Genomic DNA, 19,304 nt, shown 5'->3' with positions numbered 1-19,304 from the left:
TAAATCCAAACCACAGCACTGTACCAGCTACTAGGAAGAAAATTAACTCTATCCCAGCCGAAAGCAGGACAGTGGAGAACACCACATATCAAAACCATGGTTAATTTAAGAAGTAAAACATTTTCTCCCCTCCTTCCTTTCACTTTTTTATGTTTTTTGGGGGTTTGGTTTTGGGGTTTTTTTGCTAGAGATTACAACTGTGTAGTTTAATGGCTGAAACAGATTTTCTGGCATGACATAAATTTATTAAAACTAAAGAGGAGAAATGTAATTTTGCATAATATCACATCATCCACGAAGTGCTTTGTTTTCTTCCAGGTAACAAATAAAAAGCCTATAACAGTACTTGACATACTTGAAAAAATCCGCCTGCATGTCTCAGTGCCACAGTGTGATGTGTTTGGATACTTAAGCATAGAATCCGAAATTGTGATTCTCATCATCCCTGTGGATCAGAACCCCAAACCACTGCAGGTAGACTATGTTGTTATTTTGTTTACCCAGCATGGATTTACTTCATTTTTATATGTGTACACTTTACTATTTTCAATATAGCCGTTTTGAAATTGTGCATTTTCCTGTGTACTGAGTACATGGGGATTTCTCTAGTGACTCAAATCTGAATAGCTGGTATTATGGATGGTAAAATGTGTCTTGAGAATCCTGCTTTTCTGATAAGAGGCTTTTGAGTGTGGGTAACTAGAGGGGGGAGGTGAAGGAAGGCCAAGGATAGAGTAGTATGATTTTTGTTTTAAAATTAATAAATGCAGAATCATCAACTTTCTATGGCTAAAATAACAGAAAATATAAACTGATGAAAATAAATAAATTACTGAATGACCTCGTAATAGTAATTGTATATTAAATGCATACCTGCATATGAAACGGTACTCCTTTGTCTCCGGTGTAATGTTTAAAAGTAGATTGAAGTATATGTGATACTAGGCTAAAGCACATCATACGTATTGATATCATATTAATACATTGTGTGTGTCTTGATGTTAAGCGGTAGTTCATACCAAAGAGGATCTGTTGCTATTACTCTGAGACCATCCTGGTTTTGATACTCCTTTCCACCTTATGGTAAAAAGTGCTGGGAGATCCCAAAATGCTATTATGACCTTAAAAAGGAAATAACATTCCAATAAGCTGCCCAGCTTGCTGTGTCATAGCTAGTTCATGCTAGCAAACAAGAACCTAACGGTCACAGTACTAAACTCTAAAGGTAAACCAACAAATGCAGCTCCAAGTTCTTACAGTATTTTCTTAGGAGCAGTTCAGAGCAATAGAAGCAAGGCTTTGGCTATGTATTGCATTATTATTGTCTTGGAGCTGTTGCTTCATTTTCACTTTCTGCTTGTTAACCTGTGCAAGACCAGTGAGGATATCTTCTTCCTATTAAAAGGAACACAATTCCTTGCCATTTTATAGTTGTTTCTAATAGTCTTGCCTGGCCCTGCTGACAACACTTTATAATGAAGTCCCTTTGGAGATTAGGTGCTCTGACTGGTTCATTCTGTTACCTGACATGTTGATGCGTACCAGTGTAAAATGAAGGATTTAGCTTTGAAAAGGAAGGGGAGAGAAAACCTGCCCACAATCTCTCTTTTACCTTTTACAATACAAACAGAATTCAGGCAGGTTCATTTCCTTGCTGTTTATTTTATATTGATGGCTACTTCCCATTTCCATTTTATTTCTACAGTCTAATTTTGCATGCTCAGTATTGCTTCTGGGATGGGCTAAAGTTATGGCGAAGCGTGAGGGAACAGAATCACTGCCATAAACTTTGCAGCCTGCAGTATCTAATAGGGTAGTTGTTTCTCCGGCAGATCTATTGTGTGTATTTTGCCTGCCCATGCTACTGGAGCAACCCTCTTATAGCCAACTCAGCTCCAACTTACGTCTCCCTTCTTTAGCAGAAATAGCCGAAAATGCTACCAGGACTTGGGAAACAAGGTCTTGAGCCTTGCCAATCCTGGTCAGCTCTCACTCCATCTGCAGCAGGTGCTGTCAGACTCCTGGGAAGAGGAGGAATCTCTGAAATCAGAGAGGTCACCTGAAACCAGGGAGGAGCTGCTCATCTCACTGGTGACACTCGTTGCTGAGCTAGTAGTTCCTCAACTTTCAAAGCTTTGGGCATCCAGATATTAAGTTTGTCAAGTTAAAACTTCACCAGAGGCAGCTTCCAAAGCTGTTAAAGACACTTAGTACTAAATTGATTCCTGGGTTGCAGTAGAAGGTAAGGTGGAAAAAACTGATGTTCTAACATAAATTCATAATTATCATCATGCCAGTGGGGGAATGGAAACCTGGGGTTTCTCAGGTTTTCCTGTTACTTCCATGCTTCTTTTCCCTTCCCATAAAAGAAATCCGTTTTCCCGGATTTGGAAGAAAAAGCCCAATAAGTAGAAAATCCTGATTTTCCCACTGTTGCAGACTTCCAGGCAGTACCTTGGTCAATCAGGAAGGAAGTCCTCAGTTTTAGAGGTACTTACTTTAGTTATAATTTACTGTGAGCTTTTTGGCATCAACATTCAAAACACATCACCCACGATAACTTGTATGTAGCTTCCTTCCTTCCCTTTTGCTACTACTCAGGGCTTCCACAGTAGTTTTTATAGTACCGAAGCCTATGGTAAGAGCTCAAATATGTTTTCTAAGAAATACTCCCAAACATTATATAAATCTTATGTGCTGATGGGAATAACTCAGATTTTCTTTCCTGAATTTTGCTATCTAGCAATATTCTTGCATTGGCATTTTACATGGCAAGAAGAGAAATAACTTCTTTATTTTTTTTTCTTAGATTGAAGCCTGCAATAAAGAAGCAGAAAAGATAGAGTCACTGATAAATTCAGACAGTCCAACGTTAGCATCACACGTACCGCTGTCAGCTCTAATTGCATCTCAAGTACAAGTTTCGTTTAGCATTTCTTCTCCTTCTGTTAAAGTGATGCCTGTTCTGCACTCCCTGTTCATAAGCCTTTTATTCACCTTGTCAGGATTAATATGTAATAATTGTATGTATGTATGTAATAATGTAACTGCTTAGAAAACATGCATGAGTATTGCGGTGTTTTATATTGTGAAGGACATTCAGAACTGTTGATCACTGAACCAGAAGACAAAAATTGTAGAAGATTTGATGAACTAATATTTTTCAATGAAGAACTAAAGGTATTTGGAATAATGTGAAAAGATGATTCTTTTATTCATTACTAGTCAGATGACTGTTTCAGCACAATTAGATTGTTTTCCATTGATCTCGGAAACATAAAAATACTCTGGAAGGTTCTGACATTATGGATTTATGATTTTTGCAAGAAGGGATCTTACAGGGTTTTTTCAGCAACGAACAAAACAGTGTTTTGAGTTTATTGAAGAATGTTAATTTTATATTATTCAGATGCGTATCAGTGACAACGAAAAGCACACACCTATTTTAAACATCATTTTTGGAAGAAACAAATTGCTGCTACTTAATTACCTTACCAAAAATTTAAGAGTTTATTCTCATGTAAATATGCTTTCATATTTTATTATGAAGAAAACTAACTAGCCCTGGGCCTATTTCAGTAGACATCTTTACTTGGACTAGTGAAGATTTGCGGGACATTGGGCTCAATGCTTGTAAAATGACAATCAAGCTCTATACTAGTACCTGACTTCAGTGAAGAAATATGTTCTTTTTATAGTTTTGTACATTTCAGAATCTCATATTGGATGCAAAATTATAAAGAATCTCAGTATCTATATTTAAGTGCCATTTAAAATATTGCAGTATTTGCATGTTATCTAATGAAATTTATACTTTAAATTTTTATACAAACAGTATGTTTTATTACTTATTGTATTTTATGCACCTGACCTTAGTCTACATGAAGTATTTTATATCAGTATTATGATAGTCAACTCTTGAAGTATATACAGAAAAACTTATTTTTGCCAAAATGCTGAACTTTGAAAGAAAGCACTGAAAACTTTTTGAACATGTATGTTGTTGTAGCATGTTTGTAGCAATTATTTTCTGCTAAATCTTTTAAATGCAAAAGTATTAAAGCTTTTTATTTTAATAAAACACTTTGTCATGTGTCCTTGTATATGAATGCATGTAATTTTATAGAATTCTGCAATACAGTGTATATTTTTCTTTCTCGCTCAAATCAACACTTAAAACCAACTGCAATTACATACATTCGTGACTCAAACAGTTTAATGATTCCAAATAAAGTACATTTCAAGGGGGCTTTGGGGGTGGTTTTTTTTTTTTACCAAATCTGTGTCACATGCATGTAAGTTTATGCTATGAGTGCCAGACTCAATTAACTGTAGAAGAAGAATGTAGATGTCTTTATGGGACCCTCTTGGGTAAGGTTACAGTCATCCTCAGTTTTGATTTGGAAGAGACTTCTCTCACCTGCAGCTGGAAATCTGCACAAATGTTAAGGAGAGAATTACTACCTTGTTTGTACCTAAACTTTAAGGCTCAACCTCCTCCAAATCCAACTGAGTGACTAGATGTGTATACTTGCAAGCCGACAGAGTGAGTTTCTTTGAAACCTCCATCAGTTGCTTTTCTAAGCATCTCTCTGTTGTTTGTTGTCTCTTAATGAGTGAAGAGCACTTTCATATTTTAAGTGCAGTTGTACTCTATATGTAGTTTCTGAGTACTTTTGGTAGATGAGTACAAATGCAGATAATCTTTGGAAGTGTTCTTGCCTGGAGTTCCAGGAAGACTCATCATGCACATAATCGTCAAAGTCTGGATACAAAAAACTTGTTGAGTGTGTTGATAATCCATCTGTTTCTGAAATTCCTTCTGTGGATTCTTTAGAAACTTGGACACAAGCGCACAATGAATGCATTTGAAAAGCTTTTTGAACTGAAATGGCTTAGATGATCTCCCCAGAAACTGCAAGCAATTCAGACGGGTTATTGAATCCCTTGTTTTTTCCAAATCATTAGCAAGTATCTCTTCAACATGTAGCCTGTTAGCTTGCTTAGCATTTAGCTGAAGCAATCCTATGCCTACTAAAATGAAAGGAATTATAAATGTCTTAAGAAAATATATATATATGCGCCACACTGGAAAAATTAGTTAAGAGCTTAAAAACGTACCTTTTGTGAAACAGAATATATAGTGATTTTTTTTTTTTTTTTTTTTTTTTACAGCTGTGAAGATTTTCTTCAAGGAAAGATAATACCAAAAAGTTGCCTCAATTTGTATGATGAATCTGGAAAAAGCAGAATTTAAGCCCAGAGATCTTTGAATTCACATGTGAGTGTCCAGTACTTGCTAGAAAGAGTGAAGATTTTGAGTGGTTATGTTAAATATGTACAGAACCAATGAGATTTCATATAATCCTGAATTCTTGAGCATAAGTCCAGCATCCAAAGTGTATAGGGCTCAGGTTCTTTTTGCTGGATGATCAAAAGTACTTAAGTATTTTCTAGGTTTTCTCAAGACCTCGGACTACCTCAAAGGAATGAAGAAACTATTTACTTACAGTTTTGAATTCAAATGAACTAGGTGAAAAGATGGAAGAAACCAAGCCCAGTTTTACTTGCAAATTATGACATTCGAACCTCATGGGGACAAATTTGATACAGGTTTCAGATGAGTTTTCCATATGAGTGCTAATGATGTTCCGTCACCATCTGTGTGGAAATTTGGGTTCGCTTAAGAAGGAACAGAGACAGCCCAAGGGCACTTCAAAGCAGCACAAGCCTGTTCGTTGCTTTTATAACAGGACTTAGCTGAAACATTTACAAAACATTATTTTCTTGTCTGCTGAAAACCAGAGTTAATGTCAATAATTGGCTCTGGAGAGATGCTTCAGTTCTGTTTCAGTTTGTTTAGTTTGGCGCTTCTCAACAGGGTGGCAGCAAAGCAGAGATGCCAGCAGTGCCTGTTTGTACACCCCTAGGAGTGGATCAACCACAGGGGCAAATATCAGAGCAAGTAAGAGCAAGGGATTTCTGGCTTACACTTTCTGCTGAGTTTTGAGTCCAGCAGGAGCTGGGATCTCTGAATTCCAGAGACGGTATCGTCGGTTCTGTGAGCGGCTGCTGTGAGAGGGCGTGAAGTCGGCACTTAGAACCGCAGTGTCACTTCATAGCCCCGCTCTTCTTTCATGCTCTAGTTTTATGCTACTTTAACCAGTGTCATAACTTGGAGATTGTCTCGATTGAAAGGTAAAGTGTTATTTATACATCCTTACTGAGTTTTATGACACTTTTCCAGGTCTTCCTTTCACACTTAACAAAGTATATTTCAAAACTTTTCAGCACCACTACTATTTCTAGGAAGCCCTGGGAGCGTTTACATGAGCAAATATAAATACGTGAGTGCTTCGTAAGATTGTGGCCTCGCTGTTTCATATTTGAAGTCTGGACTGTAAGATGACCCTCTAGTCAAATGAATCCCAAACCGAAAAAAGTAGTATTGGTTAAAAAAAGATTTATCTGCCACGGTTGTGCTAGACTTGGCTGCAACTTCCTGCATATTCTTTGAACTGGTGCTTTTATACAATGAGACCAGTAGCTCCAGCTGTTCCATGTGGAGCACAAATGACGGTAACAACTTCACCTCCAGCAGTGGCTGCACCTACCACTTCTAAGGCATTCTGCCTTCCGTGTAAATGGTTGTGCACTGCTTGTTTTGTGCTCTTTCTCCCACTCCTCTCTGGGCTACAAGCTTTGGCAGAGCCCATTGCATAAGCCAAAGAGACTCTGAGCTTAACAACAAAAAAAAACGCTCTTTGAGAAAAATGTTTCCAAGCCCTACCAGGTTTGTTTGTCTCAAGTTATCACACTACAGTAAAAAGGATACGCTTTTAGCATTAAGTAGTACATCAACTTTGGCTAATTAATACCATGAAGCTGAAGGTTTCAGTTATTATATTTGAAGCTGATCAATTCTATACAAATTCAATGCTGTCAACATTTGCATTATTTGAGGATGATTGTGTATGACCAATGTGGTATTTAAAGCAAAGGTGATTACTTTGAAAATTGAGGAAACATCAGTTGTCCAAAACGATTCTTAATTTTAATGGGCTTTGTACATACACTGCTAAATGGAAAAAAGTATGCGCATTTCATCTCAATGTAAGAAAGAAATTTTTTACAGTGAGAACAATCAATCACTGGAACTACTTCCCCAGGGATGTGGTGGAGTCCCCACAACTGGAGGTTTTCAAGATGCGACTGGACAGGGTGCTAGATAGAGCACCGAAAGGTTGGACCAGAAGATCTTCTGAGGTCCCTTCCAACCTGGGCTGTTCTATGGTTCTATGACTAAAGAAATATTTTCAGTTGCAATACACGGAAATTTTTGGCTTATTAAATCATTTTCAGATCTTATCTTATGAACACTGTTAGGATTCATTTATCATTGTTTTCAAAATGACATCCTGGCCTGTATCAGAAATAGTGTGGCCAGCAGGAGTAGGGGAGTGATCGTGCCCCTGTACTCAGCACTGGTGAGGCCACACCTCGAATACTGTGTTCAGTTTTGGGCCCCTCACTACAAGAAGGACGTTGAGATGTTGGAGCATGTCCAGAGAAGGGCAACGAGGCTGGTGAGGGGTCTGGAGAACAAGTCTCATGAGGAGCGGCTGAGGGAGCTGGGGTTGTTTAGCCTGGAGAAAAGGAGGCTGAGGGGAGACCTCATCGCTCTCTACAACTACCTGAAAGGAGGTTGTAGCGAGGTGGGTGTCGGTCTCTTCTCCCAAGTAACTGGCGATAGGATGAGAGGAAATGGCCTCAAGTTGCGCCAGGGGAGGTTTAGATTGGATGTGAGGAAAAATTTCTTTACTGAAAGAGTAGTTAAACATTGGACCAGGCTGCCCAGGGAAGTGGTTGAGTCACCATCCCTGGAAGTATTCAAAAGACGGGTAGATGAGGCGCTTAGGGACATGGTTTAGTGGGCATGGTGGTGTTGGGTTGACGGTTGGACTCGATGATCTTGGAGGTCTCTTCCAACCTTAATGATTCTATGATTCTATGATTCTATAAAATAACTAATATTTCCTACTTTAGACAGCCTTTTTCACAATATATACTTTAAAGCCTTTAGCATCTATTTAAATACTTTACACTAAGTTTTATTTAAATTATGAATGATAAGCTAGACTTCTACAAGCACAACATAGCAACAGCTTTTATGATCAGTAAGTTCTTTATCTTCTACTTGGACTCTCTAGTGCTATTGGGCAGGAGGAAAAACAAATCAAACCTTTACATTAGTCCATTGTTCTCAAACTACTGGCTACTGTTATTTAGAAATAGATCCATGTATTTTAAGTACATCTAGTTTTAGCACATGACTGCTACAAAATCCTATGCACTGACACCCGCCCCCCCTTCTGCATTCTTCAACATGAACGAAGTTATGGTCAAAAACATATTCATTCTAGACATTTTGAAGGAGACTTACCCAAAGGGCAACAGTAAAATGTTTAAAAAAGTAAAAGCTCTTGTAAAAGCGTGGGTTTTTTCCTTGCGGTTCCTAGGACATAAAGGAGAATAAAAAATAAAGGATAGCCTTTCCTGAGGATGCAAGAACTCATGAAATAATGCAGTAACCTTATCATCAGTTATATAAAGAAAGGTTGTTAACCTTAAATTTTTCATTAGATGATCAGAACTGTGCTCTTCAATATATATATGAGAGCACAGTTCTGATGATTGATTGTTGTGTGTAGGTATATATAACGTATCTATGAACCTATAAATGACTTTCCAATTTGTTTTATTAACAGATAGATACCTGTTAATCAGATCTCAGTCCATTCTTAAAACAGAATAAATCTATTCTTCCCCCAAAGTATTCTCTGATTTGCTTTCCTCAAAGCTGGTTTCTGCTTCGTTTGGCCAGGTCCAGTAAGGAGAGTAACCTGAGCCAAAGGGTGTTGTTGATGGTTCTGTAACTCTGACAGTACTTAATAATCCTATAGATACTTGCTGTAAAGAGCCATCCTTGCATTTTGGCAAATGCTTTCTGTTGTATTTGGCAAGGTTTCTCAGTTTACTACTTTGTGCTTGGATCTCGGCATCAGCTGCAATATATGCAATGGTTTTCAATCTGTTTTTTCAGTTCTGATTCTCCTTCTAAGGAGAATTCTCCTTCTCCATTCTTCTAAAGCACTTCTAAATAATCCTAGAGTGTTAAATGATTAATTAGCAGGTTAGGATATACAGCAGAACAGGACTTTTTTTGCAAAGCCTTCTCACCTGTGCTAGTGTGGCAGGTTTCAAATTAAGCCTGCTCTGCAACTCAGCGACCTACAATTCTGCACTGTTCGCTGACAGTGGAATGAGTGGATGGGTTACTACTACTGTTTGGTGTATAAATTTACTTTTTAATCAATTTTTGAACTGCAGCAGCAGGAGTAATGTCAGTAAATATATATAAAGATATATTCACATGCACATATATACATATATACACACAGATATATACAGGTATATGTGTATAAATATATTTATCTCACAGTGCCCTGTATCAGGCTCCTGTATCAGCCTCTTCCAGAAGAGCACATTTGGTCATTGTAGAGAATTTAGCAATTTATTTTAGCAAAGAATCCAAATTTTGGGAGTTAATACTTTTAAGTTTGGATTTCAAGCACAAATGGCAATCAGAGGTGCAGGATCAAACTGTTTGATTTGTTAGGCAATTTATATGCAGTGTTGTCTAGCTGTAAGTGTGCAAAAAGGTTAAAAAGATGTCTCTGGATTGTTGCATTCTAAAATGCACCCATCAGCAGCAGCTCATTTTCTTCTGAGTCAGCAACACTCTGGTCCCTCCTGGTCAGGGCAGTAAGAGCAGCTTCCGAGTACCAGCACAAGTGCTGACATTAGTCAGGAGCAGCTACCAACCGCCAGCAGAAGTTCAGTTCCTCTGGCATAAGAAAGTAAGTTTAAATATTTGCAGCCATTAATTCCTTGCAGAAACTGAGCTGTTGCCAGCGAGGCTGTGGTTGTACTGTCATTAGCAATGGCTGTGTGCACCACCAGCTCATCTGAGTGCTAACTTCAGATCAGAAGTAGGCACGTGACTACGTGCTCCTGACTTGGCCAGAACACAAGATCCAGTGAGCACCCTGCCTGGGTTTTATGCTGGAAAACAAATGCTGTCATAAACACATTCTCTGTGCACATGTTAAATCTGTCAGGTTGTGCGTTTTGCTTTTTTAACAGATTTGAAGTGGCAATGTAAACGCTGGATCAGCAGCTCATGGCTGTAAAGTGCCGCTCAGGCCCATAAGGCTGGACTTACTGTGTTCCTGAACCACAGCTTTAAGAGCTCACTGAAGACTCAGGTAAGTCCAAGAAGAAGATGTGAGAAATGCAAATACACATTTCAAAACTATAAAAAAACTGTGTAAAGGAGGGGGGGGGGGGGGGAAGCTATGGTAATTTTAACTCAGTTTAGCTAAGTCAGGTTAGAACAGCCATGAAGACAAAGTAACTTAGGTTTTAACTTTCCCAAGCAATATGGAGAGGACGTGTGCCTTTCTTTGATCTCTGAACGCTTCTAGTATGGTCTAAGACAACATGGAGCCTTAATTCCAGTGCTGTGCTACACAGGCTTTATCAATAGTAGCACCCTCTGCAGTTCTCAGCATGGAAATTGTCAGTGTCTGGTCAAGTAACTGCAGTGTTGGATAGAATAATGTATTAAAAAAAATTATCAGATATGGCCTTCTCTGTGCAACGGAAAACCAGTAGGTTTAGATTCCCTGTTTTCATAAATCTCATCTGATTGAAATTTGATTTTCCTAAAGGCACAGGATACCACCACAAAACCATAAGTTGGCATTTACAAAGCTTTTATAACTGAATTTTCTAGGGTTGGTTTGTTTTTTTTTTTTACGCCCCAAAAGAAAAATGTTATTGGGAATTGCTGATTGTTTCTTCAGCTTATGGTTAACATAAGGCACTACTTAAAAGTAAATTATATGCCACGTCCCTTAATCACTCCTCCTTGTTGCTGTGTGCTTTGTTGCAGCATAGCAAAGACTATGGGCACAGCTGGAAAAGTTTAGAGAGATATCTCTTTTTCCATATTCTTGGAATCTTTCCACAATTTCTATCATCATGTAGCTCCCCACCATCATTTCCAGCTTATTTTTTTTTCTTCCGTTAGCTGGAGTAGCTGTGACTTGAACATTTACTTGCCAGTACAAACGAACCTTTCTTACACAGCACTTTTTTACAAAATTTCAAAAAACTTTGGCTATCTGGTTTTTACAGCAATTTAGAAAAAACAGTTCTCTAAAAACAGAAATAAATTTTTGATATCCTCTTCAGCACCATGCACTCCTCTGATGACTGTGTGTGCTCCATTCCTTTGTCTTATATCCGTTAGCTAACCTGATGATACAGTATAAATAATGGCTATCCCTATGTATCATCTGGCATGTGTGAGCGCTACCTTTTTTAATTGGGTGCGCACTAGTGTGTATAGAAATGTTTTATTACCACAGCAGCTCTTTTCCTGTGTCCCATTAAATTGATTGAAAATTGCAGAATATTTAACTAAGTGTAAAATACCTAGCTTACCTCCAAACCGCAATGTAAGCGTGTGTGTTAGCATTGCTACTGTATCTGTGGTTGCGCGGCACGGCACATTCTGCTGTTGAATCCCACATTGCAAGTCACGGAATTAAGTCCTCCAAGTCTTTTTGGTTTTTTTAGGGTTTTTTTTTTTTCCCCTCCAAATGAAACAACTGCCGTCATTTCACAACTTTCTGTTTGAATTCTGATCCCAGCTGTAGACTTCCCCTGCTTATGATACACTGTAAAAAAAAGGAATTCAGTTAGCTACCCGAACTCTCTTCCAGTGTTTACCTCAACCCAGCTAGCAATTCATAATGTATATTTAAAACATGGTATCACAGTAACAGACAGATACCTACTTCTGTGTAGTACAAGGTTTGCTCTCATTATTTTACAATTAATGACCACCGTGGTATTAGCAGGGTATATAGAGTTGTGACTCTGTCTGACCCACCATCATTTCCAGCTTATACCTATAGAAACATAGAATCATCTCACCTATGTTTAGCTCTTCAGTCAAAGCCAGTGAAATTATGGTCTCTAATCGTATCACGAAACGTATTAATTATGAAATATTGCCTTTCTAGCTTTAGAAGGTTGCAACAGGAGAAACTGTACAGGCAGAACGAGTCAGAGGAAAGAAACCATGTAACAGAATGCTTATTATGAAGGCTAACAGAAAAGAGAGGTGATGTAATGGGGATGCGCCGTCACCAGCAAGCTCAAGCACGGGTTTCTCAGCCCTGCTCTGGGAGACAGAAGAGCGAGGCAGCGCTGATGACAACAACAGAAAACAGAAGTTTGTAGCTGTAGTAACAGGGCAGGCAACGGGGAGCTACGTTACAAGTCTCCCAGGTTAGTTAGTTGTGATGCCAAAACAGCTAACACAGTCTTGATTGTAACAACACTGAATTGTGTTACTTTTCTTTCATAACGGTTGCCAAGTTGCAAGTCTGAGGTGAACTTCTCTTCTTAATCATCAAATGCAGAGCTGAACCTGAAGTTGGGATAACCTGCCTACCATTTAGATATTCAAACCATGGAGGTCTGTGGCTGAACAAGCCATCTATGGGTCCTATATTGCCAGGATGCATTTCATTATTCTTAGAACAATTTTTAGCCAGGTTTAAGCATACTCAAAAATACGCAAGGGCCTGATTACAATCTGGTAATAGGCACCTGTCATGTTCATGGGGAGAAGTTTCCCCTGGCAAGTGTTTAAAAAACTTCAGCGGCAAACAACATGGGTGTGGGCAAGGGCCTGAGACGCAGACATTCTCTTTGACCTTTTCACATCATTGTTACTGCATCAAGGATATGTGCAGTACAGAAGCACTGCTTGAAGCACAAAATGTTACCGTTACTGTGACCCTTCTTGCTCTGATGGTGTAACTCATGATCCATTATACCTCGTATTCATTTTCTGTTACGCAGTTAGAAGAGGCACACTCACACTTGCACTCAACAAGCAAATAAAATAGAAAATACCCACATTAATAAGCAGACTGAGTTAACATCACTGGAACAAATGCTGGAAATGAACTCATTATTCTGTACTTGTTCTCAATGCCATAATAAATTTCCAAAACGGAATTGTTCACCTGAGTTTCCTTTGTACAGCGCTGTTGTGTATGTCAGACATGAACTGATCCAGATGAAGATAAAGGCATTGGCAGCATGCATGTAGCAACAAAGTCATACCATGATACTCCGATTTTTAACATCAGAGTAGATGTTTCATACCAGACCATAGCAGGAACATTTATTCTTAGTAAATGGATGTGCAGCTGCTGCTGATCTTTCTTTGATAAAGTTTTACTGCATCCTGCAATAGACTTTTAATTACATTATCATTGATAGATGCCAGTTTTCCAAGGACACATCCATAAGCTGGCAAGGGATGTGAAGGGCGGCCAGAAAGGTTTCTACAGGTACATAAAGAGCAAAAGGAAGACTAGGGAAAATGTGGCCCCTCTGCTAAATGCAGCGGGGCGGCTGGTGACACAGGGCACAGACGAGGCCGAGGTACTGAAGGCCTTCTTCACCTCAGACTTCACTGGTAAGACCGGGCTCCAGAAATCCCCGGTGCCTGAGACCAGAAGGGAGGTCTGTAGCAGGGAAGATGTACTCCTCCTTGGTGGAGGAGGACCCTGTTAGGGTGCATTTAAACACAGTTGACATAGATATGACCATGGGCCTGGAGGGATTGCACGCACGAGCAGGGAGGGAGCTGGCAGATGTCAGTGTGATGAAGGGGCTGGAGCATCTCACGTATGAGGAAAAGCTGAGAGAGCAGGAACTGTTCAGCAGCGGGGAGAATAGAAGGCTCGGGGGGGGGGAATCGCATCAATGTCTATGGAGGCCTGAAGGGAGGGAATGGAGAAGCCAGGCTCATCTCAGCAGGGCCTGCTGATAGGACAAGAGGCCATGGACACAAATGAGAAACCTCAAATTCCATCTGAATGGAAGAAAACACTTTTACTGCGAGACTGGTCAAACACTACAGCACTTTTTTACAAAATTTCAAAAAACTTTGGCTATCTGGTTTTTACAGCAATTTAGAAAAACCAGTTCTCTAAAAACAGAAATAAATTTTTGATCTCCTCTTCAGCAGCGTGCACTCCTCTGATGACAATACAACTGTGTGTGCTCCATTCCTTTGTCTTATATCCGTTAGCTAACCTGATGATACAGTATAAATAATGGCTATCCCTATGTATCATCTGGCATGTGTGAGCGCTACCTTTTTTAATTGGGTGCGCACTAGTGTGTATAGAAATGTTTTATTACCACAGCAGCTCTTTTCCTGTGTCCCATTAAATTGATTGAAAATTGCAGAATATTTAACTAAGTGTAAAATACCTAGCTTACCTCCAAACCGCAATGTAAGCGTGTGTGTTAGCATTGCTACTGTATCTGTGGTTGCGCGGCACGGCACATTCTGCTGTTGAATCCCACATTGCAAGTCACGGAATTAAGTCCTCCAAGTCTTTTTGGTTTTTTTAGGGTTTTTTTTTTTTCCCCTCCAAATGAAACAACTGCCGTCATTTCACAACTTTCTGTTTGAATTCTGATCCCAGCTGTAGACTTCCCCTGCTTATGATACACTGTAAAAAAAAGGAATTCAGTTAGCTACCCGAACTCTCTTCCAGTGTTTATCTCAACCCAGCTAGCAATTCATAACGTATATTTAAAACATGGTATCACAGTAACAGACAGATACCTACTTCTGTGTAGTACAAGGTTTGCTCTCATTATTTTACAATTAATGACCACCGTGGTATTAGCAGGGTATATAGAGTTGTGACTCTGTCTGAACACCCCAGTCACAATCATCTCACCTATAGAAACATAGAATCATCTCACCTATGTTTAGCTCTTCAGTCAAAGCCAGTGAAATTATGGTCTCTAATCGTATCACGAAACGTATTAATTATGAAATATTGCCTTTCTAGCTTTAGAAGGTTGCAACAGGAGAAACTGTACAGGCAGAACGAGTCAGAGGAAAGAAACCATGTAACAGAATGCTTATTATGAAGGCTAACAGAAAAGAGAGGTGATGTAATGGGGATGCGCCGTCACCAGCAAGCTCAAGCACGGGTTTCTCAGCCCTGCTCTGGGAGACAGAAGAGCGAGGCAGCGCTGATGACAACAACAGAAAACAGAAGTTTGTAGCTGTAGTAACAGGGCAGGCAACGGGGAGCTACGTTACAAGTCTCCCAGGTTAGTTAGTTGTGATGCCAAAACAGCTAACACAGTCTTGATTGTAACAACACTGAATTATGTTACTTTTCTTTCATAACGGTTGCCATGTTGCAAGTCTGAGGTGAACTTCTCAATCATCAAATGCAGAGCTGAACCTGAAGTTGGGATAACCTGCCTACCATTTAGATATTCAAACCATGGAGGTCTGTGGCTGAACAAGCCATCTATGGGTCCTATATTGCCAGGATGCATTTCATTATTCTTAGAACAATTTTTAGCCAGGTTTAAGCGTACTCAAAAATACGCAAGGGCCTGATTACAATCTGGTAATAGGCACCTGTCATGTTCATGGGGAGAAGTTTCCCCTGGCAAGTGTTTAAAAAACTTCAGCGGCAAACAACATGGGTGTGGGCAAGGGCCTGAGACGCAGACATTCTCTTTGACCTTTTCACATCATTGTTACTGCATCAAGGATATGTGCAGTACAGAAGCACTGCTTGAAGCACAAAATGTTACCGTTACTGTGACCCTTCTTGCTCTGATGGTGTAACTCATGATCCATTATACCTCGTATTCATTTTCTGTTACGCAGTTAGAAGAGGCACACTCACACTTGCACTCAACAAGCAAATAAAATAGAAAATACCCACATTAATAAGCAGACTGAGTTAACATCACTGGAACAAATGCTGGAAATGAACTCATTATTCTGTACTTGTTCTCAATGCCATAATAAATTTCCAAAACGGAATTGTTCACCTGAGTTTCCTTTGTACAGCGCTGTTGTGTATGTCAGACATGAACTGATCCAGATGAAGATAAAGGCATTGGCAGCATGCATGTAGCAACAAAGTCATACCATGATACTCCGATTTTTAACATCAGAGTAGATGTTTCATACCAGACCATAGCAGGAACATTTATTCTTAGTAAATGGATGTGCAGCTGCTGCTGATCTTTCTTTGATAAAGTTTTACTGCATCCTGCAATAGACTTTTAATTACATTATCATTGATAGATGCCAGTTTTCCAAGGACACATCCATAAGCTGGCAAGGGATGTGAAGGGCGGCCAAAAAGGTTTCTACAGGTACATAAAGAGCAAAAGGAAGACTAGGGAAAATGTGGCCCCTCTGCTAAATGCAGCGGGGCGGCTGGTGACACAGGGCACAGACGAGGCCGAGGTACTGAAGGCCTTCTTCACCTCAGACTTCACTGGTAAGACCGGGCTCCAGAAATCCCCGGTGCCTGAGACCAGAAGGGAGGTCTGTAGCAGGGAAGATGTACTCCTTCTTGGTGGAGGAGGACCCTGTTAGGGCGCATTTAAACACAGTTGACATAGATATGACCATGGGCCTGGAGGGATTGCACGCACGAGCAGGGAGGGAGCTGGCAGATGTCAGTGTGATGAAGGGGCTGGAGCATCTCACGTATGAGGAAAAGCTGAGAGAGCAGGGACTGTTCAGCCTGGAGAAGAGAAGGCTCGGGGGGGGGAATCGCATCAATGTGTATGGAGGCCTGAAGGGAGGGAATGGAGAAGCCAGGCTCATCTCAGCAGGGCCTGCTGATAGGACAAGAGGCCATGGACACAAATGAGAAACCTCAAATTCCATCTGAATGGAAGAAAACACTTTTACTGCGAGACTGGTCAAACACTGGCGCAGGTTGCCCAGAGAGGCTGAATATATCTTCCATCCTTGAAGATACTCAAGGAGTGATTGGACACAGTCCTGGGCTCTAGGTGGCCCTGCTTTGAGCAGGGGGTTGCATTAGATGATCTGAAGAGGTCTCTTCTCACCTCATCCGTTCCATGATTCTGTAATAAAGCTTTGAGTAGCTGAAAAGTAGCACTATACATGCTAACCCTCCTTGCTTATTTTGCGTTTTTAAAATGCAGCTATTTCCAGTATTTGAAGCTCTAATCCATGCCATATTTTCTCTTTGCAAGTTAATTCCAGATCAACAATTCCATTGCAGCAACACATATCACGTAACAAATATCAAATATCTTTGGAATGTTTTACTTTGTGCATCCAACCCACCTGTAGCCATTCCACAGCGCTGTGCTGCGTCCCCCATGCAGGTATTTGACACCTTAGAAAAAAAATGGCACTGACTCAGCAAGAAGGTTGAATTTGCCCAATCCCTACCTGTCAGAATAAAGGTGGCTAAACATCCAGCAGCCCTCTTGACTTGAACAAAAGCTCTGTGTATTACTTGGGGAATTCAAGCCACAATTTGGTAAAAATAGTTCTGTGGTTGAAAAGAGTCAAGTGAGTTGAAAATGCATTGCATACGTATTACATATTGCTCAAAGGTACATATTTTTCCTCATATATTATGGCCTTTCCTGCATTGTGAAACAAAAGGTCTCGCCCCAAATTCACAGGTTAGTGAAAGACTCGCAGCCATAGCCCAGATGTCTCTACTTCGAACATTTAACACCCAGATCACTTGTCTAGGGTTTGGGATGTTCACTTTGGACTACTTGTGTTAAAGCTTTGGATATATTTTTTAAGGTTTGTTTTTATTTATGGCTTCAAAATGCTAATCTTTTAATACAGAAATCCTCTACTCTCCAGAACACCTATCAATTTCACAGGTTCAAAACCACTGCTGTTACGTCTTCAGTAACTCAAAAGATTTTTCGTAGATTGCATTACTTCGATGATTTTTTTACAAGACAGATCTAGTATGTGCTAAGGGTCTTTTTAGAAATGCTTCTGTGGACTGTAACAGGAACTGAAAGCAGTTCATAAGTTGTATGAGGCGTTTGGCTCAGATTTGTATTTGCTGAAGGCAGTATACCAAAGTTTCTGAGAAGGAATATAACTTTCCTTGAATTAAATACAGAAATAGATAGGTACAGTGTGGGAAACATTTATTTTGATAGACTCAGGGGGACATCATGCTCTTGTGGTTTTAAAACAAAACTTCAACCCTAAGATTAAAAATATAAACACTGTGGCCAGGGTTGAGTTCCCCACAGAAATCCCATAGGTGGCATCACAGTGTAAGTTTAATTACATTTCAGCTGCTTTTAATTTAGAAGGAATGCAACTGGTTTGGGGTTTTTTTTTCAATTTTTTTTTTAAAAGCTAGCGCTTTTCTACAGCTTCAGCTCCATCTTCTGTGCCACCTCATTCTCCAAATTAAATCTGCACAGGCCTGATAAGACTCTCTCGCTTTACATAAATTTACTTTCTCCTGCAGATGCCCATCGGGAAGTATTCAGGACTGCCCCAAGAATGTAATTCTCCAGTACATAAACCGGCTTTTGAATGTTTTTTGAGAAGCATGCCTGACATCAAGGACATGTATGGACGTATTAAATTGTTGGCATGGAAATGAGCCAAATCCATAATGATAATTTTTGTCACTAGCAATCTACAAAGTTCATTTAACTGGGTATTTCAAGAGGCTAATCAGACATAGATATATATACACACTCACACGCTCTCAACCCTTGTGAGCAAAGAAGTGAATATTTTTAAGATTCTTGGAAAACCCTGGTTGTTCAAGGAACTCGTGTGCACAGACATGAAAATATCACAAATTACAGTAAATTCAGCGTTATTGCCTTAATTCAGAAGAGGGAAAACCAGCAAATGAGGAAACCAGGTTATAGCTGAAGATGCCACCAGAGAAGACCAGAAAGGACAAGAGAAGCTAAACCTTCCACAGCGTGTTTGGCGATGCCGTGAGCTGCTGGACCATTTATCTATCATTCAGAAAGAACATTATATATTACTAGTACATTAACATCCGAATAATAACCAGTTGATGTCAGCCACATTTTTTCTCTGATACCGGGGGCCTCCGCAAGGGGAGGACCGGGAAGATTGGCGGGGAGCCAAGGTGCACGCGATCCAGCCCCAGCTCACGAAGCGAACATCCCGCCCCCCCCGATGGCCACCAGGGCACAGCGCCCCCCGCTCCAATAATGGCAACGCCGAATTGTTTGACGTGCGACCACCTGGGCACAATGTACATAACCCGCTGTTGAAAAGAAAAAGGATGTAAGTTGAGGCA

At 39.9% G+C, this 19,304-nt stretch overlaps 1 protein-coding gene across 1 annotated transcript in view; it reads left to right on the top strand.

Annotated features, from left to right (window-relative positions):
• RECK (reversion-inducing-cysteine-rich protein with kazal motifs) overlaps positions 1-3,055 on the top strand; it is a 73,704-nt gene extending 70,649 nt beyond the window's left edge. Inside the window, exons 20-21 of the mRNA XM_009324495.1 lie at positions 319-474; positions 2,810-3,055. Of these exons, the coding sequence (XP_009322770.1) occupies positions 319-474; positions 2,810-3,055 (402 nt within the window). The remainder of the gene's footprint in view (positions 1-318; positions 475-2,809) is intronic.
• Positions 3,056-19,304: the final 16,249 nt, after the last annotated feature.

The sequence above is a fragment of the Pygoscelis adeliae genome, unplaced genomic scaffold (assembly GCF_000699105.1).
Source record: "Pygoscelis adeliae isolate BGI_AS28 unplaced genomic scaffold, ASM69910v1 Scaffold95, whole genome shotgun sequence".
NCBI lineage: Eukaryota > Metazoa > Chordata > Aves > Sphenisciformes > Spheniscidae > Pygoscelis > Pygoscelis adeliae.
The sequence above is the reverse complement of the archived record's forward strand: the minus strand, read 5'-3'. Positions and strand labels throughout refer to the sequence as shown.